The sequence below is a fragment of the Nansenia antarctica genome (assembly GCF_963989245.1).
Source record: "Nansenia antarctica genome assembly, chromosome: 6".
NCBI classification, from domain to species: Eukaryota; Metazoa; Chordata; class Actinopteri; order Argentiniformes; family Microstomatidae; genus Nansenia; species Nansenia antarctica.
The window spans coordinates 3,086,957-3,109,456 of NC_137676.1; the positions used below are offsets into that span (position 1 = coordinate 3,086,957).

At 49.1% G+C, this 22,500-nt stretch overlaps 2 protein-coding genes across 2 annotated transcripts in view; both read left to right on the top strand.

Annotated features, from left to right (window-relative positions):
* Window positions 1-1,481: 1,481 nt before the first annotated feature.
* On the top strand, window positions 1,482-13,409 carry xkr5a (XK related 5a; the record flags this gene model as incomplete). The annotated part of the gene is made up of 8 exons (XM_080533498.1): window positions 1,482-1,578; window positions 4,491-4,674; window positions 8,083-8,267; window positions 9,316-9,528; window positions 10,493-10,662; window positions 11,179-11,290; window positions 12,211-12,612; window positions 12,676-13,409. The coding sequence occupies 8 exons, from the start codon at window positions 1,482-1,484 to the stop codon at window positions 13,407-13,409; spliced, it is 2,097 nt and encodes a 698-aa protein (XP_080389624.1).
* Window positions 13,410-16,020: 2,611 nt separating this feature from the next.
* tram2 (translocation associated membrane protein 2) overlaps window positions 16,021-22,500 on the top strand; it is a 16,078-nt gene continuing 9,598 nt past the window's right edge. Inside the window, exons 1-3 of the mRNA XM_080535068.1 lie at window positions 16,021-16,205; window positions 19,924-19,987; window positions 21,605-21,714. Of these exons, the coding sequence (XP_080391194.1) occupies window positions 16,086-16,205; window positions 19,924-19,987; window positions 21,605-21,714 (294 nt within the window). The 5' untranslated portion in view covers window positions 16,021-16,085. The remainder of the gene's footprint in view (window positions 16,206-19,923; window positions 19,988-21,604; window positions 21,715-22,500) is intronic.

Below are 22,500 nucleotides of genomic sequence, written 5' to 3' on the forward strand. Positions count from 1 at the left end.
TCCCTCCATCATCCCTCCATCATCCCTCCATCATCCCTCTATCATCCCTCTATCATCCCTCCATCATCCCTCTATCACCCCTCTATCATCCCTCCATCATCCCTCCATCATCCCTCCATCATCCCTCCATCATCCCTCCACCATCCCTCCACCATCCCTCCATCATCCCTCCATCATCTCTCTATCATCCCTCCATCATCCCTCTATCATCCCTCTATCATCCCTCCATCATCCCTCCATCATCCCTCCATCATCCCTCCACCATCCCTCCACCATCCCTCCATCATCCCTCTATCATCCCTCCATCATCCCTCCATCATCCCTCCATCATCCCTCCACCATCCCTCCACCATCCCTCCATCATCCCTCCATCATCCCTCCACCATCCCTCTATCATCCCTCCACCATCCCTCCATCATCCCTCCATCATCCCTCTATCATCCCTCCATCATCCCTCCATCAACACTCTATCATCCCTCCATCATCCCTCCATCATCCCTCCATCATCCCTCCACCATCCCTCCATCACGTGGAGCAGAGTAAAGGCCAGTGTTCAGTGTTCAAAGTTGGGGGAGATGCAGGTTGTCGTCCTCTGTCTGTAGGTCAGGCTCATTATGAATGAATGGATGAATTTATTTGACAGATTTTAAAAATGGGGTTATACAGTTATCAGTTCCAAAGGTCCACTAGTGACTAATTTTATTTTTCTAAAACTGATGACAATTTGCTAAATTCCCAATACAAAAAAAGGAATACTGACTGAGAGTGAATGATGAGTGAATCATGAATCATAGGAATGTGTCATCCGTCACTCACCCTTCACTCTCAGTCAGTAATCATAGGCTATGATCATAAAAAAAAGAAACTTCTCGGAAGAAAGGTGACGAGACTACTGTGAGCTCGTGCAGTAGCACCTACTGTATTGGGCAAGGCACGTTTATTTGTATATAGCACATTTCACACAACTGGGACAATTCAAAGTCCTTGGCTTTACACATAGCATTAAAAAAGACAGAAAAAGACGGATAGTAAGAAAAAAAGTTACAAATAAAAATAAAAACGGCAAGAATAGATACATATATCTAGAAATAAACAGATATACATTTAACAACATAATAAGACAACGAATTAAAAATATATAGATAAAAAGTGTTATTATTACTGTAACGGTTACATGATACACTGCCGCTTTAACATCTCACAATGACGTCAGGTATTTTGGACGAGGGGGGAGGCAGGCAGGCAGGAGTCACTACAGAGAGAGAGAGAGACCCCTACAGAGGGCAGAAGGATGACAGCAGCGGTATGCACCATGGTCCCCGGCTGGTATCCCGGTTGATTCTCTCTCTCGGCCCACGTCCCTCCGTACCACCATGATAACCGTCGGGCCTCTGGTGGGCAGGGTGAGGGAGAGGATGCCCCCCCTGGTCGGCAGGCTGAGGGGGAGGATGCCCCCCCTGGTGGGCAGGGTGAGGGGGAGGATGCCCTCCCCCCCCCGGAGCGGCTGCTGGGTCGCGCTCTGCCAGGCCGTGCTGTTCGGCGCGTCGGCGCTCGTGATCCTGGCCGAGAGAAGCGCGAGTAAGTGGGCATAGAATCAATGCTAAGTTACCGTAGCATTCCGGGCTACATCCATCCACAGTGAGTTCTTATTAAAAATGCTTTAAATGCATCTTGTCTCGTTGGATGGTGAACATACAAGAACCCTGTTATGGCTTCGGTGACTTGAATATTGAACGTTAAAGTCTTGTGTGTTTTTTAGGTTAAGATGTTAGTAGTAGTGCTTTAATGTGCGCATATGGCTGCGATCTGGACGGTTATCCACGGTCCATCACAGCCACATTGCTTCGCTGCTGCTGTGTGCGTTTTTTTTTTTTTTGGTTGAATGTGCATGAACAGCATGTGCGACCTCTATCACCATCAGACAGATTCATGCACGCATGCATAGTTGCATACTGCCATATTATGTATGTGACCTCCCTCGTCATAAGGGACATAGGAGAATACAGTCAATGCGTGATACGGAATCGGCTTGAGTCACGCTGAAATGTCACATCCCGCGTGCATAGAATGTCAAATAGCCCGTATTGATTCATTGAGGTTATCAATTATAGCGATATCAGACAGTAGCCTAGGTAACTTGTGTAATTACCAGGTGATGACATATGGCGCGCATCTGTCCCGAGCACACTGGATGACGCTCTGTTGTCCTGGAAACGCTCACGGACCACAGAAGAATGCAATATTTGTCTAATTTCCTTATATATAAGGATAATAATAATAATAATATAATATATATTATATAATAATAATAATAATAATATTATTATATTATATTATATATATTATAATATTATATTATATATATTATTATATTATATAATTATAATTATATTATATTATTATATTATATTATTATATTATATTATTATATAATTATTATATAATATCATAATTATATAATATTTATAATATAAAACGTATACTATTAGGACGATCAAATGCAAAAGCAGGATGCCGTTTGATACACCTTGTTAGTGTTGTGTGGATAGATATGGTCAGATTATAGTTCAGAATAACATACTAAACTAACTAAACTAAATGACAAAGAGATAAATGAATCCATAATCGAATAAATAATAAAATAAAATAAAATAAAAGCAGAATTTGGAACCCCAATTATGGACCCATCCGGGCTTAAGAGGTTTAACACTAGAACAGCTGTGCCTTTTTTTACCTACTAAAAGAGCCGCCTCTTTACAATGCTCAAGCTGCTATTTACACACAACGACCACTAGTTGGCCGCGTGTAAAATTAGCCTGCTTCCTACACAGAAAAACGTCAAAATAGCTTCATACTAGCTTATCCTGATGTGATTTCGAAAATGTAAGGATACTGGGGTGGTAGAACGCACATATCTAGGAAAAGTAATGAAAGGAGGGTCCTGAAATTTGATCGAGTGCGAAGATATAATACATAATAATATTTGTTTTACTCACAGGGGTCAAATGACCCCTCATGGCTGTTCTAGCATTCAGGTGTGTGGCGCATGAGATGCCCTGAGTCAGCAGATCGATGACAAGGACGCGGGGCCCAGAGTGGAGGTGACTGTCTGCTGCTCGTACGACGACTTTGGCTTCGGGTTCACTGATTTTTCGGCCGCGTAAAAATAGGCTTACCGACCGACCGACCGACCGACCGACCGTAGCCTCGAGGATCAGTAGAAAAAAGACCCCCAAAAACTATGATGATAGTAATCAATGTCTCACTGCACTCTCCTCTGTCTGCCTGGAAGGGACATTGATGTGTTTAGGCTTTGAAGTGTCTGTGTCACTATCTCTCTCTCTCTCTCTCTCTCTCTCTCTGTACCTACTTCTCTCTCTCTCTCTCTCTCTCTCTCTCTCTCTCTGTACCTACTTCTCTCTCTCTCTGTACCTACTTCTCTCTCTCTCTCTCTCCCCCTCTGTATCTCCTTCTCTCTCTCACTCTCTCTCTCTCTCTCTTTAACTCTGTCTCTCTCTCTCTTTAACTCTGTCTCTCTCTCTCTCTCTCTTTCTCTCTCTCTCTCTCTGTCTCTCTCTCTCTCCCCCTCTGTATCTCCTTCTCTCTCTCTCTCTCTCTCTCTCTCTCTCTCTCTGTCTCTCTCTATCTGTCTCTCTCTCTCTCTCTCTCTCTATCTCTCTATCTCTCTCTCCCTCTCTGTACCTACTTCTCTCTCTCTCTCTCTCTCTCTATCTCTCTCTCCCTCTCTGTACCTACCGGTACTTCTCTCTCTCTCTGTCTCTCTCTCTCGCCCCCCTCCCTCTCTCTCCCTCCCCCTCCCCCTCCCTCTCCCTCTCCCCCCCTCCCTCCCTCCCCCCTCCCCTCTCCCTCTGTCAACATGAGTTTCCATAAAGCTGAACGTACATCGTACACTATTCTATCCCATCAGAAGGTCCCGCTACAAACGTCTTGCTGTCATCTGTGTTAATAAAGAATGTCATGAATGGAATTATTAGTGAGTAATGCTAAAGAATGCTGCTGTTGCAATTGTAACTATTTACTAATGCACTATTTACTAATGCACTATTTACTAATGCACTATTTACTAATGCACTATTTACTAATGCACTAGTATGATAATTGGTTATGGATTATTGATCTGTTTCTCTCCCTGTGTGTGTGTGTGTGTGTGTGTCCGTCCGTGTGTGTGCATGTGTGTGTGCGTGTGTCCGTCCGTGTGTGTGCATGTGTGTGTATGCGTCTGTCCATCTGTGTGTGTGTGCGTGTGTGTGTATGTGTATGTGTATATGTGTATGTGTGTGTGTGTGTGTGTGTGTATGTGTGTGTGTATGTGTATATGTGTATGTATATGTGTGTGTGTGTGTTCTTGCCTGCGTGCGTGTGTGTGTATGTGTGTATGCGTGTGTATGTGTATATGTATATATGTGTGTGTGTGTGTGTGTATATGTGTGTGTGTGTGTGTGTATATATGTGTGTGTGCTCTCTGTCAGTCTTTTACTGTGTAGGGTTTTATCTGTGGAACGAGGAGACGCAGTGGGCGGGGCTTACCCTGGGGCTGCTGCTGCCGGGGACGGCGGTGCAGGTGCTGAGCCTCCGCTGGTACCATGACGACGGGGAGGAGCTGCGCTGCTTCCTGTACCTCACACACCTGCTGCACCTGGGCATCTTCCAGAGGTGAGGAGTCATGAACCTCTGACCTTGGACTGAGTCAGGAACCCCTGACCTTTGACCTTGGACTGAGTTATGAACCCCTGACCCCTGACCATGAACTGAGTCATGAACACTGACCTTTGACCTTGGACTGAGTCATGAACCCCTGACCTTTGACCTTGGACTGAGTCATGAACCCCTGACCTCTGAACCCTGACCTCGGACTGAGCCGTGAACCCCTGATCTTGGAACTGAGTCATGAACCCTGACCTTGGACTGAGTCATGAACCCTGACCTTTGACCTTGGACTGAGTCGTGAACCCCTGACCTTTGACCTTGGACTGAGTCATGAACCCTGACCTTTGAATTTGGACTGAGTCGTGAACCCCTGACCTTTGACCTTGGACTGAGTCATGAACCCCGGACGTTGGACTGAGTCGTGAACCCTGACCTTGGACTGAGTCATGAGCTCAACAGACTCTCACCTCTCTAAGACAATGTTTCTATGAGGGACTTAGGATCTGAACTGACCTGGGAACTGAGCCATGCATGAATGAATGAATGAATTTACGTTTAAAAAAAAGGGGTATACAGTTATCAGCTCCAAAGGAGGCTAAAAAGCATCATACACGTATAAAAGCATACACTTATAAAAGCATACACGTATAAAAGCATACACGTATAAAAGAGAAGAAAGAAATCTGTCACGGATAACACCAGAAAGCCAGATGTAGAGAGGTAGAGAGATAGAGATGTAGAGAGATAGAGAGATAGAGATGTAGAAAGGTAGAGAGATAGAGATGTAGAGAGATAGAGAGATAGAGATGTAGAAAGGTAGAGAGATAGAGATGTAGAAAGGTAGAGAGATAGAGAGGTAGAGAGGTAGAGAGATAGAGAGATAGAGATGTAGAGAGGTAGAGAGATAGAGATGTAGAAAGGTAGAGAGATAGAGAGGTAGAGATGTAGAGAGGTAGAGAGGTAGAGAGGTAGAGATGTAGAGAGGTAGAGAGGTAGAGAGGTAGAGAGGTAGAGATGTAGAGAGGTAGAGAGATAGAGATGTAGAAAGGTAGAGAGATAAAGTTGTAGAAAGGTAGAGAGATAGAGATGTAGAGAGATAGAGAGATAGAGATGTAGAGAGATAGAGATGTAGAGAGGTAGAGAGATAGAGAGATAGAGATGTAGAGAGATAGAGATGTAGAGAGGTAGAGATGCAGAGAGATAGAGATGTAGAGATGTAGAAAGGTAGAGATGTAGAGATGTAGAAAGGTAGAGAGATAGAGATGTAGAGAGGTAGAGATGTAGAGAGATAGAGATGTAGAGAGATGTAGAGAGATAGAGAGGTAGAGAGGTAGAGAGATAGAGAGATAGAGAGATAGAGATGTAGAGATGTAGAGATGTAGAAAGGTAGAGAGATAGAGATGTAGAGAGATAGAGAGATAGAGAGGTAGAGAGGTAGAGAGATAGAGATGTAGAAAGGTAGAGAGATAGAGAGATAGAGATGTAGAAAGGTAGAGAGATGGAGATGTAGAGAGGTAGAGAGATAGAGATGTAGAGAGGTAGAGAGATAGAGGAGAGAGTAGCTCACCAAGACTCTCGCCTCTAAGGGGCGGTTGTGTCTCAGGAAGTAGAGCCGCCGTCTAATGATCGCAAGGTCGGCAGTTCGGCGGTTCGAGCCCCGGCTGGCCGCATGTCGAAGTGTCCTTGGGCAAGACACTGAACCCCAAATTGCTCCCAGTGAGCGGGGCCGGCCGGCGCCTTGCATGGTAGCTTGCCGCCATTGGTGTGTGAATGTGTGTGTGAACGGGTGAATGAGAGGCCGTTGTAAAGCGCTTTGGATAAAGGCATAGCTATATAAGTACAGTCCATTTAGGTTCGGCCTACTAGTGTTTTTGAGGGTTTGATGTGAAGTAGAAAAAAATCGTTTTCAAAAAGCAACCGATTGCATCAGTTTGAAGTTCTGTTCCAGCGTCCTGTCTGCCCTCTAGAACGACACCGGAGGTGAGTGACACAAGCTGTTCTGACTCCTAATCGATCCACAACAAACCCCCGGGATTTTGTTTATTTACCGTCGATTAAGACCGTAAGAGAATTAGAGATTTGGACTCCATCTAGATTTCCATCTAGAATTAGCTCATAGCTGCTATCCATCCCCATGTCAGATGACCAGCAACAACAACATCATCATCATCCCACTTTTGCACTTTTGTCCTTAGAGACTGTAGTGTAGTGTAGTGTGTAGAGTAGAATAATATCTCAAGTTGAAGTTCAAATGGACTGCACTTATATAGCGCCTTCATCCAAAGCGCTTTACAATGGCCTCTCATTCACCCGTTCACACACACATTCACACAACAATGGCGGCCAAGCTACCATGCAAGGCGCCGGCCGGCCCGCTCACTGGGAGCAATTTGGGGTTCAGTGTCTTGCCCAAGGACACTATGACATGTGGCCACCCGGGGTTCGAACCGCCGATCTGCCAACATGGCGATCATTAGATGGCGGCTCTACCTCCTGCGCCACAGCCGCCCCAAGTTCAAGTTTATTGTCATATGTATGAATACGATGACATTCTTCAAATCAAATCAAATCAAATCAAATTTTATTTGTATAGCGCATTTCTTACAAGATGCAACTCAATGCGCTTCACACAATGAAAATGTTCAGTCAATCAGTCAATCAATCAATACTGACAGAGCCGCGAGCAGGCAAAAGTAAAAACCTGTATACTATGTAGCCAGGAAAAAATTCCCTTGCAGCCCTCTACCAATAGAGCGACTACTAGCCAGTTTGCCTACCAGTACCCAGCGGTCCCCAAGGGGAGGCCAAGGACCACCGGCACAAAGCAAGCAAGCAAGGGCAAAAACCTGTACACCATGTATCCAGGAAAAATTCCTTGCATATTATCGGCGTACACTCTGTCCATAAATTTAGTGTTATATTTGCATCGTTCTGCATCCGGATGGTCACAGGTCCTGCCAAAAGAGAATCTTAGGCATAGTTATGATGCAACAACACAATAAAGACAATAAAGATGACAGCAATACAACCTGATGGTGGTCCTGGTACACCCTTGTACCGGTTCCAGTACTGCTCTAGGTGCTATTTGGAGCTGAGAGTGCCTCATCAGCACCCGGGTCCATTTTCCTGTCAACACAAATCTCAAAACACGAGTATGGTGTAATGGCCTAGTGATCCTAGTTCTATAATGTCCAATGTCTCCCGTAGTATCAAAAGGCGACATTGAATAAATTCAGCCTCGTCTCTCTCTGTAGTATCACACACAACAAACATAGTCCACAACACAAACAAACAACAACACGTTACGAGGTGCTTCGTGCAGGGTGGAAAGTGCCAAGTGCAGTGCGCACGGTTCAGCTGTTCAACAACCTGACTGCTTTTTGGTCTCTGCCCTCTCTCGCCCTCTGGTGGCAGGTTGTGGGACTGCATGGAGTCGGTGTGGGACATGCGCGGCTCTGCGGACCAGCTGGGCTCTGCGGTGATGGAGCAGGCTGACGTGTCCGCCCTGCGCCTGTTAGAGGCGCTGGTCCTCACCCTCCCCCAGGCCCTGCTGCAGATGTACGTGGTGGTGACCACCGACGTGGGCCTGGACTCCCCAGGTAGGGTGGTCTCTCTCTCTCTCTGTACCTCCTTCTCTCTCTCTCTCTCTCTGTACCTCCTTCTCTCTCTCTCTCTGTACCTCCTTCTCTCTCTCTCTGTCTCTCTCTCTCTCTGTCTCTCTCTCTCTCTCTCCCTCTCTGTACCTCCTTCTCTCTGTCTCTCTCTGTCTCTCTCTCTCCCTCTCTGTATCTCCTTCTCTGTATCTCCTTCTCTCTCTCTTTCTCTGTCTCTCTCTGTCTCTCTCTGTCTCTCTCTGTCTCTCTCTGTCTCTCTCTCTGTCTCTCTTTCTCTGTCTCTCTCTGTCTCTCTCTCGGTCTCTCTCTCTCTCTGTCTCTCTCTCTCTCTGTACCTCCCTCTCTCTCTCTGTCTCTCTCTCTCTCTGTCTCTCTCTCTCTCTCTCTCTCTCTCTCTGTACCTCCCTCTCTCTCTCTGTCTCTCTCTCTCTCTCTCTCTCTCTCTCTCTCTCTCTCTCTCTCTGGACTCCCCAGGTAAGGCACTGTCCACAGTCAGAATTGTTCACTGCGCCATAGAATTGGCACATCTCCTACACTACAGGAAGGGAAGGCCTTCCTTAGTGCCTCCTCCATTTCCCAGAATGTAGAGATAAACTTCAATTCTCAGCATATTTGATATAAAACTACAACAAAGATTTGGCAGTTGGGCGGTTGGGGCTCTTTGGCTAAGGGGCTTGGTGGTGTGGCTTTTCTCTCTGGGTCTGTTGCTGATGAATAACCCCTCTCCCCTTACGACCTCTATCTCTCTCTGTACCTCCTCTCTCTCTCTCTCACTCTCTCTCTCTCTCTCTCTCTCTGTCTCTCTCTCTCTGTACCTCCTTATCTCTCTCTCTCTCTCTCTGTCTCTCTCTCTCTGTGTCTTGTGTCTCTCTGTCTCTTTCTCTCTCTCTGTGTCTCTCTGTGTCTCTCTGTCTCTCTCTCTCTCTGTACCTCCTCTCTCTCTCTCCCTCTCTCTCCCCCTCCCTCCCTCTCTCTCCCCCCTCCACCTTCCCCCCCCCCCCCCTCCCCCTCCCTCTCCCCCCCCCCTCCACAGTGGCCTACTGCTGCGCCCTGTGCCTGCTGTCGGTGTCGTGGGCCCTGGTGCTGTTCGGCCGGGCGTGCAGCCTGATCCGGCCGGGCCACCTGGCCATGCCGCCCGCCGCCCTGCTGTGCCAGCTGCTGTGGAGGATGGGCATGCTGGGGGCGCGCGTGGCCAGCCTGATGGTCTTCACCCGGGTCTTCAACTGGTGGGTCCTGGCCGTGGCAGGTGAGAGGGGGTGGGGGGGAGAGGGACTGGGAGGGAGAGGGAGAGGGAGAGAGGGAGAGGGAGAGGGAGAGGGGGAGAGGGAGGGAGAGGGATAGAGAGAGATTGTGATTAAAAGGTTGTAAGTATATGTATACGTGTTGACGTTGGAGCTTCTTAACCATCAAACATTTATCCAGGTCGCCTTTTTGACCTTTGACCTTTGACCTTTGTGACTCCTTTGCGCCGTAAAAAGAATTAGGTCAAATCAAGTAGAACCTCCTTTTCACACAGATCTGGTCACAACGGATCTGAATCCAACCAATCATATCAACATCTCCACATTTTAACACCCGGAATTGGTGAACAGAACAAAAAAAACTGCCTCACGGTTTGTTCGTTTGTTAACACTAGAACAGCCGTGCCGATTTTACCTACTATTAGAGCCGCCTCTCTCTTTACAATGGTAATCTGCTACTTACACACAATGATCACTAGAGGGCACTTCTTGTAAATTAGCCTGCTAGCCTCCTACACAGAAAAACTGGAAAATAGCTTCATGCTAGCTTAAAATAGCTTCATGCCTGATGTGATTTCGAAAATGTAAGGACACATATATAGGAAAAGTCATGAAAGGACGGTCCTGAAATTTGATCGAGTGCAAAGATATGCAAAGCCGTCACCGTGACTCCACTGTGGCTGTTCTAGTGTTGAAGGTAAACATTTGTGAGTTCTCTCTCTCTCTCTCTTTCTCTCTCTGGAACCCTCTCAAAAGAGAGAGAGGCACACACATCTCACGTTGCGACGATGCGTTGCTGTCCTGCGGCGCTTTCTAGCGTGTTCTAGTGTTTTCTGCTGTGTCACAGTGACAACAGCGTTATACTGCTGCTGCTACTTGTGTATTCCCACAGTGCACTGCTGCTGCTGTGTAATTCACTTCTGCTGGTGGGTGGTTGTGGTGGGTGTCTATTTTTACGCTGACCTCCAGGTATCCATTGGCTAACGGCGTCCTGCTGGCTGGTCTCCCAGCAACCAGACATCTGCACCGGGCCGTGGTGCTGGAGGATGTTCAACGCCGTCATGGGCGCCGTTCACATCTTCTTCTTCCTCAACGTGAAAGACGGACCGTCGCGCTTCCGGATGGCGGGATTCTACGTGGTGAGAGGAGAGGGGGGAGGGAGGGGGGGGAGGGAGGGAGGGGGGGAGGGAGGGAGGGGGGGAGGGAGGGAGGGAGGGAGGGAGGGGGGGGGGGGGGGGAGAGAATCCGTATTCTCTCGGGTGTCACACACACACATCCGCACACACACACACACACACACACACACACACACACAGTCACACACTCACGGACGGACACACGCATGCACACACACACACTCACACACTCTGTCTCTCTCTCTCTCTCTCTCTCATACACACACACTCACACACTCTGTGTCTCTCTCTCTCTCATACACACACACACACACACACACTCATACGCATCGCATCGCATTGTCACACACATACCTCCTCATCTTACCGTCACATGAGCCCCGCCTGCCCCCCCCCCCTTCCCCCGTCTCAGACGTGATCATAGCCTGATGACCCCCCCGCCTCCTCTCCTATAGGTCATGCTGCCCCCCCCCCCCCCAGTCATAACCTGATGTGGTGACCCCTCCTCCTCTCCTATAGGTCATGCTGCTGGAGAACGCCATTCTGTTGCTGGCCGCCTCTGACTTCCTGCACGAGGCATCGTGGGATAACATGACCCTCCCCACCGCCGTGCTGTGCAGCTTCCTCCTAGGTGAGTCACCCCCCCCCCTCCACCCCCCCCCCCCCCCCCTGGTCTGTCTGGGGTTTGTGTTTCCTTCAACGTCTTCTTTGAAGAAGCCACATACACACACAGACACACACACAACCCCCTCCCCTCCCTCTCTCTTTTCACACATAGGTTAGTAGGTCTTCTTATTCAAGCCACATACACACACGCACACGCACACACAGACACACACAACCCCCCCCTCCCTCCCTCTCTCTTTTCACACATTTAGTTTAGTTGACATTGTTGGCCGTTGCCTCATGTATTGTGTGTATTGTTCTGTGTTGACCCCTTGTGTGTGTTTGTATTTCAGTTTTATATGTTTGTTTTTATTCTTGCCGGGGGGGACGACATCATTGTAAATGTGAATTTGTTCTCAATTGATTTTATCAGGTAAAATAAAGGTCAAATATTAGTTTTTAAAAAGCTTCATGTTATGCCAGAGAACAGAGATGTTAGAAAAAGTGGTTGAAGCTGTTTAATATAAGGTGAGGTCATGTGAGGTGAGGAGGACTAGAGATGTGTTCTTCTAAGGCCACATATGCAACGTTTGCAGGAAAAGCGCTATACAACTAAAAAGTTATTATTATTATTATTATCATCTGTCTCTGAGGTGGTGGGGGCTTTAGATTTAAGAAAACAACAGGTCTGTTGTATTCTGTTTCCTGTGCGTTTCCTGCTATTAGAAACCGCCACCTTCACAGTTCACACTGACTGTGTACAGCAGTGAGTCAGAAGTCTCACCTCTCACCTCACCTCTGCTCTCTCTCTCCCCCCCTCCCCCCCTCTCTCCCTCTCTCTCTCCCCTCTCCCCTCCCTCCCTCTCTCTCTCCCCTCTCCCCTCCCTCCCTCTCTCTCTCTCTTCCTCTCCCCCCCCCCTCCCTCCCCTCCCTCCCCATCCCCAGGCTCCACCTCCCTCCTCCTCTACTACCGCTTCCTCCACCCCAAGTCCACGGAGATCTCCCAGGGGCGGTGTTGCGGAGTGGGGGGGGCCCTGCACAGCGCGGACCCCCACAGCAGCAGCCACCTGGGCAGCGCCTGTCTGGAGCGGGTCGAGTCCTCCTCCTTCTCCTTGGGGGGGGGCGGGGACAAGAGCTTGCCACCGGCCCCACTGGCCCCCCCGGCGCCCTTCTCCCTGCACGACCACGGCTGCTTCTCCCTCCAGGGGGTGGCGGGGTCTCTGGCGGACCACCCAGGGAGCTGCGGGGTCCGACCCGACAGTTCCTGCCCCTGCCGGCACCACCACTGGCTCCTGATCCGCCTGGCGCTGAAGACGGGCGACCTGGGGAAGATCAACCGGGCGTACGGCTCTTCCTCCTCCTCCCCCTCTTCCGCAGTAGTAGGAGGAGGAGGAGGGGGAGGTGGGGGAGGAAGAGGGGGAGGGTTGGCGGCCATGCTGGGGGGCTCCTCGGCGGAGGAGGGGGAGGAGGGGGGCGTGTTCAACCCCCTGGGGCCCCGCGGCAGCGACAGCCGCGACAGCCGCGTCGTCAACACGCCCACCACGGCGGCGGGGAGCCGCGACGACGTCGGGGTCTCCCTCTCCGAGTCGCAGGGGCCGGGGGGCGGGGTGGCGCCGCTGTCGGACTGCAAGGAGGAGTTCCAGAGCGTCAGCGACGACCAGACCGAGGAGGAAGAGGAGGACGAGGAGGACGAGGAGGAGGAGGAGGACAGCCTGGAGATGGCGAGCCCGCCCGAGTCGCCCCTCTCCTCCTCGGACTTCAAACGCAGCTCGCCCGAGGGCAAGTCTGTGCTGGGGGGGGACAGCCCCACCTGGGGGGCCTACTTCTGCCCCACCGAGTCCTGCTCCACCCTGTACTACAGCGCGGACCCCCAGTCCCCCAGCAGCACCAGCCACAACCCCCGCCGGGGGGGTGGGGGGGGCGGGCTGAGGTCCGTACCCAGCGACCCGGCCCTGCACAGGGGGGACGTTAGGGGGCAGGCGGCCGGGGGGGGGGCGCGATGCACCTCCGCCCCCAAACTGGACTCCTCCTCTGGGGGCGGGGGTCTGGGGGAGTCGTCGTCCCCGCCTCCCGGCGTCCCCCACCTCACCGGGCCCAGGAAGCAGCTGATCATGTCCCGCCGAGACGAGGACGAGGGTTTCTAGGGAGGGGGGGGGGTTCTAGGGGGGGAGGGGGGGCGGGGTCTAGCGGATGAGTGAGTTGTGTGACTGGTGAATCGGAAAGGTTGTGAGTTCAAATCCCCTGCCTGAAACACCACCACCCACTAGTGTGTCCTTGAGTAAGACCGACCTGGGAACACCACCACTAGTGTGTGTCCTTGAGTAAGACCTGGGAACACCACCACTAGTGTGGTCCTTGAGTAAGACCGACCTAGGAACACCACCACTAGTGTGTGTTCTTGAGTAAGACCTGGGAACACCACCACTAGTGTGGTCCTTGAGTAAGACCTGGGGACACCACCACTAGTGTATCCTTGAGTAAGACCTGGGAACACCACCACTAGTGTGCCCTTCAGTAAGACCTGGGAACACCACCACTAGTGTGGCCCTTGAGTAAGACCTGGGAACACCACCACAAGTGTGGCCCTTGAGTAAGACCTGGGAACACCACCACTAGTGTGCCCTTGAGTAAGACCTGAGAACACCACCACTAGTGTGTCCTTGAGTAAGACCTGGTAACATTACCACTAGTGTGTCCTTGAGTAAGACCTGGGAACACCACCACTAGTGTGTCCTTGAGTAAGACCTGGGAACACCACCACTAGTGTGGTCCTAGAGTAAGACCTGAGAACACCACCACTAGTGTGCCCTTGAGTAAGACCTGGGAACACCACCACTAGTGTGGCCCTTGAGTAAGACACTTAACCTTCAGTTACTCCAAGGAGAGTGTAACCCTGTAATTCGTAATTGTAAATCGCTTTGGATTAAAATGGTAAACGGACTGCACTTATATAGCGCTTTTACCTAAAGCGCTTTAAAACGGCCTCTCATTCACCCATTCACACACCAATGGCGGCAAGCTACCATGCAAGGCGCCGGCCCGCTCACTGGGAGCAATTTGGGGTTCAGTGTCTTGCCCAAGGACACTTCGACATGTGGCCAGCCGGGGGGTCGAACCGGCGATCATTAGACGGCAGCTCTACCTCCTGAACCACAGCCGCCCCTAAAAGTGTCTGGCTAAATGGCAAAATTCTAAATTCTAAATTCATGTCACTGACAGAGGAGGAGGGAGAGAGAAGAAGAAAATAAGGTGGCAGTTGGAAGTTGGAAGTTCCGTCCTTCTCCGCTGACCTCTGACCTGCACAAAGCCAGAGTGGTTTGCTGGCTTATTAGAAGCACAAGCATCTCCTGTATTCTCCATTTTCCCCTGATGTGTTTTTGTTATTTCTGCTGAACGAGTGACATCATCTCTCCTCAGCCCCCCCCCCCCCGACAGAACAACATATGAACTTATTTACTCACTGCTAACGAACAGGGCTGCTGTGTCAACTTGACAGAACTGTGTTTGATGTTGACGTTTTTTTGACCGGTGTCTCTCTTTTTATGCGACACCATTTTTGCCTTTTTGGGGGAAGAAGTTGTACTTACTACTTAAGTAAGTATTTAACCGCTAAGAGCTAATAAACTCCTTTTAAGGTACTTTTATGTTGCGATAACAACATATTTTTTTATTCTTTTGTCTCAAAGACATGTTGAACATGTTACAAACTTGCTAATATGCTGTTTTTGAGAGTGAGATCAACTCTGTAAAAGAAAAAATATAATAATAATAACTTAAGTCTCAGGCGCTTACTGGTTGTATTTAAACAACGGTTTTCATTCCTTATTATGTGAAGGAGGATGAAAAATAGTCTTTCAAAGACATATTTTGTGACAATGTTTTTTCTGTAATGATTTTGATCTTTGTGTTATGGGAGGAAATGCATATTTTGACTAAATGTTATCTATACAGACACAGAACACTGAAATGATGCTGGTTTTCATAGTTTTCTCCCACTCAGGTGCTTTGCCTATCTGACATATTCTTAAGTCACGGCCACTGGTGGCTTAAAAAGCAATAAATGTCATTTTGGGGTGAAAAAACGTTGTTTTTACTGTCATTTGTTTATCTAAATGAATGTATGAATTAGCATGCAGGGTTCCCACGGGTCCTTGAAATCCTTGAAAGTTTGTGAATTTGAGAAAAATAAATCAAGGTCTTGAAAGTGCTTGAATTCCCCTCTCTCTCTTAAAAATATATATATTCAAACTTAGCTTGTCAACTAGTATATCGTCTCTGTATTGCTTAACTTTACACATATTTCACAATATATTGTTTTGCTGTGCTGTATCTAGTGTTCACACATTCAAGCCTCTCTTTTTAATTGGTGTCTGTGAGCGGATAGTTCCTGTTATATAAATTCATTTATTTATCTAAATGAATGTATGAATTAGCATGTTATTTCCAGTCACAACTAAATGGTGTAGGTGAGTCCCTTAGTGTCCCAAAGTGTCCTTTGAAAAAAGGTAATGTTTGAAAGCAGTTTTATTTTATATACCAAAAGAAACGATAAATAATAATAATTTAAAAAAAAACATATCTGAAAAATATCCTGGTTGTTTAAAGGAAAATATGAATGATTTGAAAGGTTGTACGTGTGAAGTTGTGTGAAGTTGGAAGAAAAAAGGAAAAACCAACTTCGCCTTTAATAAGGAATTTCTCCAACGTCCCCTTTAAGACACCGCACATGCGCAGAAGCCGAGCAGAAAAGTTAACTCCAGTCAGAACATTTCTGGATTAAGAAAAAAGTAGGAGAAAAAAAAAACTTTCATTCTGCAGAAATGGCATTCCGGAGGAGAAACAAGAGTTACCCTTTCTTCAGCCAGGAGTTCTTAATTCAGAATCACGCCGATATCGTCTTTAGTTTGGTGATCTTGGTTTTGATCGGACTGATGTTTGAGGTGAGATGAAACTCTTCTATTCTCAGTCTTTTTCCTGTAGACTCACTCAGCTGTTGAGTGTTGGCAGGTCCGCAGAGAGATCTGATCTATGAGAGTTACTAAAGGCATGGAGCTGGACTACATGTCAACTCTTCCATCTGGTTCTCATGAAAGTTGGTTTGCAGCAGTGTAACTTTGTTGCAACTTAGTTTGCAGTTGAATGTTTTAATGTGCTCTTGCAGAGAGGGTGGATAAAGTGGATACATTTGTGGAATTTGGAACGTTTTTAGTTCAGTGAACAGTGCTACAATGTATCCGATCTTCCACTCCGAACTAAAGCGTGATTCGGTTTGATCGCCGTGTGTAAACGAGCTCACATGACAGTCTTATCAAAGTTACAGAGTTCACTTTTTTTTTTTTACTGCACAAAACTCTTCCTCTCTCCTTCATCCTCACATGAAGATGCAGTTAATCTTTAATCGGTACGAGTGTGTGTCAGTGGTTATAACGGGACTTTTTAAGCGGGGCTCATAGTTTGCTAAAAAATTTTTTTTTGCAATCCCTAATAAATGAATGATCGGGTTGTGTTCAGAATCAACAAACTAACTCTTCTGCCTGTCTGCCTGTCTGCCTGTCTGTCTGTCTGTCTGTCTGTCGCTGCTGCGAAACACTGACGTCCCACAACTTTAATCATATTAGTTTGGGTTGGGGTGTTTACAAACATCAAACATGACTGCGTCGTTTCATAATCCGATCAAATGATTATCTGTCTGTAGAAACACATTCTGATGTATTCAACGATCCTCCTGGTTTAGGAGAAAGTGAGAGGTTGTTCCCGGGCAGAGCCCTGCTGGTCTGATCCTCACTTTTACTGCCACGTCTCAATCTGCCGCAGCTCGGGGCTGGTCTGAAACAGGAGACTCACACTAGGACAGGAGGTTGGTGGGTCGCTTCCCGGTGCTACTGGGGTTAGGGTTGCCCCCCACCCACCCGTGAGACGAATTGTCTTCCACCACCACCACGTTCGTTTTCATGCGACCGAGAATGTTGGGTGTCATTAAAGAACGATTTCCATTCCTTATTATGTGAAAGGAGGATGGAACAATAGTCCTTCAATGACATATTTTGGGAGCCTGTTGGTTGAAAATTCGTGGACGGGTCAGATGATTTTTTGGGGGGTGGGGTGGGGTGGAGGGGGGGGGGGAAGGAAAGGTCACTGACGAATGAATTCAGTGTCTCTGTGTCCTCCTGTCCTCCGCAGTTCCGCAGTTGGACGGTTTGGCCAAGGTGGCCCCGTTTTTTTTTTTTTTTTTTTTTGCATTCTGATTTATTATGTTTATTTTAGGGGTTTCAGTCTGGAATCCGGAACCCCCCTCCTCCCTCCCTCCTCGCCTCACCGTTTGACAAGCGAGGTCTGCTCGTTATTGTGGCTATGGCGGGGGTTTCCTTGGTGGTGCTTTCAAGTTTCGGAAAGAGTGAAACACTGAATAGTTCCCTAACCCGAACTCTCTGAATAGACCCATGCACACCAGAGCCCCCCCCCCCTCTTGTACAGAGCCCCCCCCCCTCTTGTACAGAGCCCCCCCCGCCCCACCTCATATACACTAGAGCCCCCCCGCCATGCACACCCAGAGCCCCCCCCTCTCTCATATACACCCAGAGCCCCCCCTCTCTCTCATATACACCAGAGCCCCCCCCTCTTGTACAGAGCCCCCCCCCTCTCTCATATACACCAGAGCCCCCCCTCTCATATACACCAGAGCCCCCCCCCTCTCTCATATGCACCAGAGCCCCCCCCCCTCATATGCACCAGAGCCCCCCCCCTCTCATATACACCAGAGCCCCCCCCCTCTCTCATATACACCAGAGCCCCCCCCTCTCTCATATACACCAGAGCCCCCCCCCTCTCTCATATACACCAGAGCCCCCCCCTCTCTCATATACACCAGAGCCCCCCCTCTCTCATATACACCAGAGCCCCCCCCTCTCTCATATACACCAGAGCCCCCCCTCTCTCATATACACCAGAGCCCCCCCCTCTCTCATATACACCAGAGCCCCCCCCTCTCTCTCATATACACCAGAGCCCCCCCTCCTCTCTCATATACACCAGAGCCCCCCCCCTCATATACACCAGAGCCCCCCCCTCTCTCATATACACCAGAGCCCCCCCTCTCATATACACCAGAGCCCCCCCCCTCTCTCATATACACCAGAGCCCCCCCCCTCTCTCATATACACCAGAGCCCCCCCCCTCTCTCATATACACCAGAGCCCCCCCTCCTCTCTCATATACACCAGAGCCCCCCCTCCTCTCTCATATACACCAGAGCCCCCCCTCTCATATACACCAGAGCCCCCCCCTCTCTCATATACACCAGAGCCCCCCCCCCCTCCTCATATACACCAGAGCCCCCCCCTCTCTCATATACACCAGAGCCCCCCCCCTCTCTCATATACACCAGAGCCCCCCCCTGCTCATATACACCAGAGCCCCCCTCCTCATATACACCAGAGCCCCCCCCCTCTCTCATATACACCAGAGCCCCCCCCTCTCATATACACCAGAGCCCCCCCCTCTCTCATATACACCAGAGCCCCCCCCCTCATATACACCAGAGCCCCCCCTACCTCATATACACCAGAGCCCCCCTCTCTCATATACACCAGAGCCCCCCCCTCTCATATACACCAGAGCCCCCCCCCCATATACACCAGAGCCCCCCCTACCTCATATACACCAGAGCCCCCCCTACCTCATATACACCAGAGCCCCCCTACCTCATATACACCAGAGCCCCCCCCCTCATATACACCAGAGCCCCCCCCCTCATATACACCAGAGCCCCCCCCCTCTCTCTCATATACACCAGAGCCCCCCCCTCTCTCATACACCAGAGCCCCCCCTCTCTCATATACACCAGAGCCCCCCCTCTCTCATATACACCAGAGCCCCCCCTCTCTCATATACACCAGAGCCCCCCCCTCTCATATACACCAGAGCCCCCCCCCTCTCATATACACCAGAGCCCCCCCTCTCTCATATACACCAGAGCCCCCCCCTCTCATATACACCAGAGCCCCCCCCTCTCATATACACCAGAGCCCCCCCCTTCATACACACCAGAGCCCCCCCCCTCTCTCATATACACCAGAGCCCCCCCCCTCTCTCATATACACCAGAGCCCCCCCCCCCCCCCCCCCCTCATGAACCCGAGCGTCAGTCCGGTAAAGGCACCTGCGTTCCCCGAGCGCATGTGGAATGTTGGCAGCTTGTTTAGTGGGCTCGAGCTTTTACAGTAGAAGTAGCTCGCGGCGTGCGTCGTCAATGCGTGCCTTGTCATGCCGACGAATCACTTCCGAAGCGCAACAGCGTCAAATTTCCGCAAAGTGGGAGGTATTTGAAGAAGTTTGCCCCCCTCTTGGAAGAGCTTCTTGGGGCGGGGTGGGAGGTGGGGGTGGGGGGGGGGGGGGGGGGTAGCCTATATGGACAGTCAGACACACACACACACACACACACACACACATGTCCAAGACCAGAAGCTATGACTTGTCTTTTTTTTCTTTTACCATATTAGGCTCTCTCTCTCTGTGTGACCTACTTGATTTTTTTTATGAATGAGGAAGTCATTTAAAACCCAAGTGTCATGTGTCATAAGACGTTACATCTCGCGCATTCATATCACTCGTTCTTTTTTTAAAAATTATTATAATTTTTGCTTAACTTCCCTTCTTCTAGGCAACAGCAAAGACGGCCATTCTGTTTATCCAACCCCAGTACAACATCAGCACCCTGTCCCCAGGTTTGTATAAGGAGCAGGGCCTATATATATATATATATATTAGAGATGCTCCGATCAGGGTTTTTGGTGCCGATCACCGATCACTGGAATCAGTGATCTGTCGATCCGATATCACCGATCACCGATCACAGCGTCGAAAATGGCAATTGAAGCATTCTATTTATTGTGTAGCATTATTTATGTTTTAAATTATTCTTAACACCATTGACATTGTATATTAAGTATTTAAATGAAATTAGGAGATGAGAAAGTATCATGAATTGACGACCATCTGTTTTATTGAATTCACAACCACCTGTAGCTTACTTCAGGAAAAACAAATAAAATGTGAAAATAAAAATCATAATAAATAAAATGTACACTGTCACATCAAATGTGCAACATTCCACTCGAATGAGAGGAACTAGGGGCTCTTAGAGAACTTGGAGCTTATACTGTAACTGTAGCTTTCCTGAGGAACAATAAACATACCCAAACTAAACTGCAACATAAACAGGCTATAGCCAAATATAAAATACTGTTTCAAGTCAGTCAGTTTCAAGTCATATTTAGGAGGAGATAAGACAGCAAGTCAGCAATAATCAATAAAACAAAAAAACAAAACATTGCACCTAAGGAGATTTCAGACTCAAACCTTACTTCTGATTAAGCAGCATCACTGGCAGATTAGCCTTGAGAAATACAAGCATCTCAGCGTTTTTGGCACTCAGCCTGTTCCTCTTATCATCTAAAATATGTCCTGCTGCTGAAAAGTCGCTCGCTATCTACACTTGTGCAAGGTGCACAGAGGAAGACCTAAAACTCACGCGCTAATAGTTGTTGTTGCTATGGGCCAAGTGACTTCCTGCTCGCGGGGTCACATGACGTCGGTGAACACTACCTACACTACGCTCGTGAAGTCGCGCTGGAACTCTGACCAGCACTCGTGGAACGCCTCTCGTCCAATCAAAGCACTCGGTCCCTTTATGACGTTGAGCCCAGTGTGCGCTTCGGCGCTCTCTGAGCGAATCGACGAACGCAGCAAATGCCGTATGATATTCGTGGTATTGAAAGACCTTGCGTGCGTTCCTCCCCGAGGTATTTCTTTTGAGCAGACATTACAAACGGCATATTTGTTGTCTCTTTCCGACACTGTGTAATATTTCCAGACTGGCGACGCCATTTTGTAAACTGATCGGTCATGTTTGATCGGCCGTTTTGAGAACTCCGATCAAAACCGATCAAGGCCATATCGGCCGATACCGATCGGCGCCGATCAGATCGGAGCATCACTAATATATATATGTATGTGTGTGTGTCTCCATAGAGTAAATATATATATATATAGTGTATATACACTAACACCACTCAAATATTCTACTGTTTTCCTTGTTTGGAGAGAGAGAGAGAGAGAGAGAGAGAGAGAATATATATTCTACTGTTTTCCTTGTTTGAGAGAGAGAGAGAGAGAGAGAGAGAGAGAGAGAGAGAGAATATATATTCTACTGTTTGTCCTTGTTTGTGAAAGAGGGAGCCTGTTTGCATTAGAACATGTTCCTCCTGTGTGCTGCCTACATGATACGTGTCCCGCCCCCCTCCCTCCCTCCCCCCCTCCCCCCCCCCACGCTGTTTGTCCAGAGGGAGAGGTGACGTTGTATCAGTATGGCTGGAGGGACTGTGCCACCATCCTCTTCTATTTCTTCATCACCATCATCCTCCACGCCGTGGTGCAGGAGTACGTCCTGGATGTGAGTAACCCCCCCTGACACACCCCCCCCCCCCACACACACACACACACCCTCCCTGACCCCCCCCACCTCCTCATTTCGGGAGGAGTGGAGAGACGACCTCTTATCACGAGGTCACAAGGCTCGATGGGTGTGTGCGTGCGTGCGTGTGTGCGTGCGTGCGCGCGCGCGTGTGAGTGTGTCTGTGTCTGTGTCTGTGTCTGTGTGTCTGTGTGTGTGTGTGTGAGTGTGTCTGTGTGTCTGTCTGTCTGTGTGTGTCTGTGTGTCTGTCTGTGTCAGTGTACGCGTGTCTGTGTGTGTCTGTGTGTCTGTGTCCGTGTGTCTGTGTCTGTCTGTCTGTCTGTGCGTCTCTGTGTCTGTCTGTCTGTGTCTGTGACTGTGTCTGTCTGTGTCTTTGTCTGTCTGTGTGTGTGCGTCTGTCTCTGTCTGTCTGTGTGTGACTGTGTCTGTCTGTGTGTGTGTGTGTGCGAGCGTGCGCGCGCGTGTGCTCCATAGACTAAACACCCAGGGCTCAGGAATGAGATGGTGTCTGTCGCTATTTCGAGTCCTACGTTTTATCTCCCACAACGATGTCGTCTCCTTTAGAAGCAGGTGGGCGGAGCGGCTTCATCAGAGCGCTCGCCGCCTTTTGTTGTGGTTGGCGTGTGTGTCGGCACACACTCCTGGGTGCAGGAGAATCACAATGGTTCTGACGCAACCAGGAACTGAAACCTTCACTCAACACTTTAATACCTGTTGGCAGAGAACCTGTGTTCCAGATCCTGTTGTACGGTAGTTAGTCACATG